The sequence below is a fragment of the Rhipicephalus sanguineus genome, chromosome 6 (genome assembly GCF_013339695.2).
Source record: "Rhipicephalus sanguineus isolate Rsan-2018 chromosome 6, BIME_Rsan_1.4, whole genome shotgun sequence".
Lineage (NCBI taxonomy): Eukaryota > Metazoa > Arthropoda > Arachnida > Ixodida > Ixodidae > Rhipicephalus > Rhipicephalus sanguineus.
This window is the reverse complement of record NC_051181.1, coordinates 93,350,970-93,357,969: the sequence shown is the minus strand read 5'-3', so window position 1 is coordinate 93,357,969 and position 7,000 is coordinate 93,350,970. Positions and strand designations below refer to the sequence as shown.

The 7,000-nt window shown below is 48.9% G+C and overlaps 1 protein-coding gene across 1 annotated transcript; it reads left to right on the top strand.

Annotated features, from left to right (window-relative positions):
• The first annotated feature begins 4,687 nt into the window (after positions 1-4,687).
• Positions 4,688-6,712, top strand: LOC119397417 (uncharacterized). Its single transcript, XM_037664842.1, has one exon. It carries the CDS (start codon positions 4,688-4,690, stop codon positions 6,710-6,712), a length of 2,025 nt encoding a protein of 674 aa, XP_037520770.1.
• Positions 6,713-7,000: the final 288 nt, after the last annotated feature.

Here is a 7,000-nt window from a genome sequence, read left to right as displayed (position 1 = left end):
TAGACTCCGAAAGCTGTAACTGCCAACAAGCCGCTCTACATCAGGCGTAACGCGTATTGAAATATGCAGGATGGATAATAAGGTTGAGAGCGGCTTTCGGTCGATTCAACTAGGCCGAGCACCAGTAGCTGCCTGAACTTCATTTTTTTAAAGTTCGTTTTTCGTGTTTTTTTTTCCGCCTCAGCGGCCCATGCTTCATTTCGGTGAGAACTATTCTTAATGAATGTCGACAGCCCACGTTGTCGAAAATCCCGGCGAACGGCTGGCTACATGTTTCTGTAAAGGGAATACAGCACACCACCAACCATCCTATTGCATCATAAAAGACAAGTTACCTTGATACTATGCGACCGTTATCTATGCATAGAGACATCCATTCACTGTAACTTCCACGATACATCTTTAGTCGTTTGGCTTGAGCGAGTAACCCTTCCCTGGTTGCACGAAGAATATGCACGTGGGTGTGCGGATTTAGAGGGCTTCTGCAAGTTTAATGCATCCAGTATATGTTCTGAGCCGGAGTGGAACAGCACTCGAGCGACTACCCTGAGTATGCTATTCATCGTTTTGCTATGTTTTCGCTTAGTCATGAGTCCAAGGTAATAAAGGTAGGCAATGGTGCTCACTTTCTGCAGCAATCATACCTATCAAAATGCTGTCGCTTCCCTTCAACGTAATCGACTATCCCTGTTGCAATTTTTATGCCATAGCTGTCGTGCCTTCCGTAAACACCTGTATGAGCACATCGCGCGATCACTGACGTCCACACAGCACGCTACACCACATGAGTACAAAGTTAAAGACAGTCAATGTTTTTACCCAAGAAAAAATACAGAACTGCATTCATGACACTACCCGGATACGCCTGGCGGGCTGGAAAAGTGGTCTTCCTTCATAGCAGTGTAGCACAAACCCTATAAACTTTTTATGTTTACAGCTTGAAAAGCACTGACACAAAAAGTGCAAAATAACGACCACTTCCCAAATGATGTCGCAGATCATGACACTGCGGAAGGCAGATGACTTTATGGAAACAAGTACATCTTCACTCCCATTGTTACTTAAAGGAAAAAGAAGTATGGTGGCTTCAGTTTGCGTGTGTCGAGATAGAATTAAACTGTTGAGCCAGTGGCCATGAGTCTACTTATAAACCAACTAGTTTCCACTGCCGGTATATTATTATTATTATTATTATTATTATTATTATTATTATTATTATTATTATTATTATTATTATTATTATTATTATTATTATTTTACATTATTATTACGAACTAGTGGTAGTATTAGTAAACTATATTACACCTACCGGAGTTGGATTACAAGGCAGTCTCCAATTACTCCTTTGTTTTGCCGGATAACCGCTTATTAGGCAGAAACTTCTCATTTCTGTCGCAACACTCCGTTGCTTGCCATCCTTGGTAGCTATTCCTTTCCCATGGCACCGATTAGGTAATAAAATGGATAACCGCTAATGGGGTCAGCAAATTCGACTGGCTACATAGTTCCGTTTATTTCTAATGTCAGCTCGAACATTCCCTACGGCCGTTTGCTCTCCCGTTCCCACGGCCCTACTCCCCTCCACTAACCTTAAATCTACCATGCTTCGCTACATCGTTCTTGGCTCGGTCACTATCCGAGTTCCGTTGCACAAGGGTCATTATGCTGAGCCTACTATTGCTGATGACATCAAACACAGCGTCACGTGTGCCAAACTCTGCGGCTATCCCGACTTTACGATGGAAGATATTTACCTTACAGCACCTGTTTCTTGATGGGCATGACGAAAAGAGCCCCAGACGTGACTGTTTTGTATCCATTCATAGAATTTACGAATGAATCCGACAGAAATATTTAAAGAAAGCATCTTTGAAGGCCCATAAATGAGAAGTAATTGATCACATGAAAATTGTCATTTTATGGGAATGTACTAGCACCTCTTATAACTGCAAACACGGAGTAGCGAACATTCCTTTAGTGTTTGCTGCAAAATCAGTCCTTGCCTAACGTAGTAATGGCCTCTTTAATTCACTCAGTCCTGGTGCGGTCAAGTGTACTCTCCGCGTCAATGTGTGCACTGGGCTTTCTGCGTTTTGCTCTGGTACGAGGGATTTCAACATTTTCGAACTCGTATCCTGTGCTGCTTCTTTTACTTTTCGCCGCCATCTTACCTTGCAGTAGGAAGGAAGAAAAGCAAGAAATAGAGGAAATGCAGGGATGGTAAACGGCTCAGAAAAACCAGTATGCTGCCCTTAAATGGGGAATCGGGCTTAAAGTTACAAGGCGGAGAGAGCACAAACACACATAACGTCACAATCCATCCGTTTTGCACCTGCCGAGGTCTATTCTCATTGTGGAACTATTTGCAATAAATAAATGAGGACAAAACAAAAACGGATACGTTTAGTCCTAGTTTATTATGCACAAATATTTCCACCACGAAGTCCAACCACCTAGCCCGCCTCTCCCTAATACAAAAGTATTTTGTCTTCCAAAATAAATAAAGCCGCAAAAATAAAAAGAAGACACGGAAGAGGACAGTCGTTTCTTGTGTGTCCTGTCGTGCTGCTCACTTTGTAAGAAGATGCTCCCGTACCAAATCGACCAACTGTCAACGCTAGTTACGATAAAGCGCCATACTAATTCATGCTGGTCGACAATATCCCCCGCAGCTAAGAGGTTTACAAGTTGTCTTCACTGTTAAATTTTAGTATATACAAAATAGCAAAATCGATATGTCATTTGATTAATCAGAAATTTCTCTATGGTAATACGCAGGTATTTTAGAAGAACTTCTTGCTGGGCGAGTTGATGCACGTCTGTGATGCGTATCATTGCACATTCAATCGGACGAACACAGGAAGGAAAAGACAGAGTAAACGGAAAGAGCGCGAACTATCAACTGGCTTTATTCACTTGGTCGCTGCATATATATGCACTTTTTTTTCACACGTCCCAAATAAACGGTAAAAATGTAATAAAGGTAAAAATTATAAGAAGGAGCAAGGAGAGAGTAGGACGTGAGCTGTTAGAAGCTTTTTTATATTAAGGAATTGGGCGACAACTGCATGAGTGACACTTCTGTTGCGCTGTATAGCGCAGAAAGCAATTTTATGCGCAGCTTTTTTTGTTGACGTGAGGTATCCTTGTCACGTGTTTCCTCCTCTTTTCTTCCCCCCTTCATTCAATTTATTTGGGACGTGTGAAAAAAAGTGCATATATGTGCAGTGTCCACATGAATAAAGCCAGTTGATAGTTTGCGCTCTTTTCGTTTACTCGGTCCTTTCCTTCCTTTGTTCATCCCATTCAATGCGCAACGATAACCACCACAGGTAATACGCAGTTTACTAAAGCAGCCCCTCGTAAGGCATTTACCATAATTGGAACATGCAAGCTCGTAGAATATTTGTGTGTTCGGTTTTCTTCTAATTTCGCCCCACCAAGTCACTCCTTATGGATAAGAGACATTTCTCAGCGTAATAGTGTTTTCAACCGAGGGCCATCCGTTGTGAAGACATCAATCCTTGCGCGTTCTCTGCTCAGTCAATCATTCCTAGCATTTTTTTCCTGGTGGAGTAGAGAAGCCATTATTTGTCAATATGTTTCATGGACTGCATCAGGCTCTTTGTCATCAGATGTAGAAATCATCCCAGACTCTATGTTCAGTGAAGTAACGAGTTCATGTTAGGCCTCTATCGTTCTCAGATGTCACCACTCCCTACGAAGGCAACAAAACAATCATGCCGTTGTAATGTTTCATATCAGCCTATTGCTTACTCAAGGCTCACTTATTTATTCCCCTTCCCGCCTTCTCCAGTGCAGGGTAGCCTACCGGGCTCAGCCCTGGTTAACATACCTGCCTTTCTCTCATCCTTATTCTCTCTCTCACTTATCACTCTTTATTGCCACCTCTAAGGCTCCCAAGCCTGTAGAATACCCGTGTTCGCAGAATAGCCGCAGAAAGACTTGAGAATACCTGCGTTCGCATAAAAACTGAAGAATAAGGTATGAACTGAAGGCTATGAAATAAGTAACCATGTATTGAATTCAAATATGGCCTTGTCACAAGTGAACTTACAGACATTCCTCGTATTTATATCGCAAAGGTAGATTTCGGCCCTTTTTGGTGCGACATATTCACTATTAAAGTGCAGAACTTATATGACGGGACTTGGCTGTGTGTTCCTTCCCGTCTTGTCCTGTCCCTTCACATAACCACTGCGCTTAGCACTGAATGTGTTCTATAGCAACTCGAGTCACGAGAACTTCATGCGTAATTAAGAATGTGTGTATTATACATTGCGCACCCTAAATCAGACCAATAGGAGTTTTTTAGCAACATAATGAGGTAGGTGAGGTGCGATGCGTTTTGAATTATCGGACCATCTTGACTGCAGATTTCTGTTGTGTCCAAACCGGTTGCAGTGTTACATGATTTCGCTAAAAATGCGCCTTTTAAATGCGAATGCATTTCTTAGCCGGGAGTTGTCGTGCGTCCCTGGTCGGCGTGCGCACAGATCTCTCCGCGCGCACCTCCTCGCCCCTAGCAACAGCTGCGCCGCGCCTAGCAACCGAAGCAGGTGGTGAGCGGCGGAAGGTAAGGGATAGGAGGAGCGCGCGGGCGTGTGATGGCGCTCGCATAGCGGAGCAGCGGAGGGTAAGGGAGAGGAGGAGTGTACCGGACTCTATGGCGGATGTTGTCTCCACTCTCGAGAATGCCAGGAGTAAAGGAGAGGTGGCGCTTCTCGTCCTGCTAGACGTACAGAGTGCCTTCGATGGGCTGCCACATACGGTTATGGAGAGTGCTCTAGACGCTCTTGGCATCACGGGCCACCTCAGAGCCTTCGTAAGCGCCTTCCTGTGCCAGCGGACCTTCCGGGTGCGTGTCGGACGGGCCAGCAGCGACCCCAGGGCAGTGACAGCGGGTGTGCCACAGGGTTCCGTTCTGAGTCCCTTCCTATTCAACCTGGTGATGGCGGCACTACCATCTACGCTACCGGTGGATAGGCGCTTCCCTACACAGTGCTCGTTGTATGGAGACGACGTGGCACTGTGGGTGAGAGGACCCAGACGGAACTTTACCGCCATCAGGACGTCTCTTCAACGCTCCTTGAACGCGGTGGCCTCCTTCTTCAAGACGATCGGGCTCACCCTGTCGCCAACAAAGACGGAGGCTCTGCTGGTACACCCAACGACTGCAGCCAGGCAACGCGTCAAGAGGCTGGTGCTCGAGGGGCGGTTGATACCATGGAACAAGGAGGTGACATATCTGGGGCTGAAGATTGATCACCGCCTCACATGGCTGCCGGCTACCAGAGCTGCTATCTCCAAGGCCGTGAGAGTGCAGAAGGCTGTTGGAAAGTTGCTGTGCCGTGGCCGAGGCTGCACACCACGACTGGCCCTGCGACTGTACCACGGAGCTGCAACGGCGGTGCAAACATACGCACTGCCCCTGGTTCAGCTGGCGCCATGTCGAAGAGAGCAGCTGGAGCTACAGCACCGCCAGGCAATCCGGCACTTTCTCGGACTCCCACGCCAGTCACCGGTGGCTGCGTCACTGGCTGAGGCTGGTAGCTGGCCGCTGTCACTCACTATGCTGCGACAGTCCCTCAATCATGTAGACCGTCTCCATCGAGCCCCTGGAGGTTCCGCCCTCCCTCAAAGACTCCGGAACCGGCCTGCCTCACGCATGGGAAGAATCTGCGCGCTCTACGAGGAGATGGTACCTCAGCCCCCCATCAGAGTGCAGCCCCTTCCACCTCTCCAACAGCCCCTTGACGTGCACTTAGAGCTGGACAAGCTCAGCAAAAGGCGAACTCCGGCGTGTGAACTCCAGCAGGCAGCCATGGAGAAAATCCACGAGAGTCTGCGGGGCCATCTCCTGCTGTTCACGGATGGGTCGGTCCTGAACAGCGCCCGCTCGGCTGCAGCTGCCTGCGTCATCCCAGAGACTGGAACGACCATCCGGTGCCGGCTGCCCTTTCATTCTAGCTCCACTGCTGCGGAACTGGCTGGTCTCCATCTGGCTGCCGACCACCTGGCTACCAATCTGCCTGAGCTGCCCGTGGCGATCATCACCGACTCCCGGCCTACCCTACAAGCCCTGCTGCAGCCTGATCAAGCCGGAGTCACCGTGGCTTTGCTGCACGCTAAGCTCACTGCCCTACGAGCCAGTGGCGTGCATCTGTCTCTCCACTGGCTTCCATCCCACGTTGGGATAGCTGGAAATGAGGAGGCAGATGCCGCCGCCAGGGCAGCACACCACGGCGACACCCCGGTGACCTCGGCAGTAGCGGCAGCAGACTTCTCTCGACAGCGCATACGGCAGCTGCTCCTCACCATCCACCCGGACAAGCGAGTGGCCAGCGGCAAGCCACCACCACCTCTCCCAGAGTCTGGCCTGGAGAGGAACGAGCGGGTGCTGCTTCTACGTCTGCGGACTGGTAGTGCCTGGCCCGCGGCACGAATGCATTCCACGGGACGCTGCACATCAGCTGCGTGCAGCAGATGCGGCGAGACCGAAACACCCGAGCACATCATCTGCTCCTGCCCAGCGTTATCCGCTGAGCGACGCAGACTGGTGAGCCGCTACCAACATATTGGGCTACCAGCGACATCCGTGGAGGACATTCTGTTCCCTGCGCGGTCACCACTGCCAGCCCTGCGGGCTTTCCTGGAGTTTGCGGGACCCGCTAATCTCCATGATATTTAACCGAGATGCGCTGGCCTCCTTCCCGTGCCAGGGTGGAAGACCTCCTCTCCTAATACCCTAGCTACTCTCCTTCTCACTATCTCTCTTACTATCTCTCTCTCTCTATCTCTTTTAAGCCCACTCCCCCTCCCCGTAAGGCGCTTAGCCGTGACACCGATACGGGAGACAGAAAGAAGCGTCTTCTATTCCCTCATTTCTTCTACTTCTAATAAATAGCCACTTATAAGCTCGCTCGGCGGAGAGAGGAGGCGCTCGCATTCCTTCCCCCTCCGCACCGAACTCGTTTCC

Excerpts from the sequence above, each read along its gene's own strand:
- LOC119397417 (XM_037664842.1), top strand. The coding sequence starts at position 4,688 with ATGGCGGATGTTGTCTCCACTCTCGAGAATGCCAGGAGTAAAGGAGAG.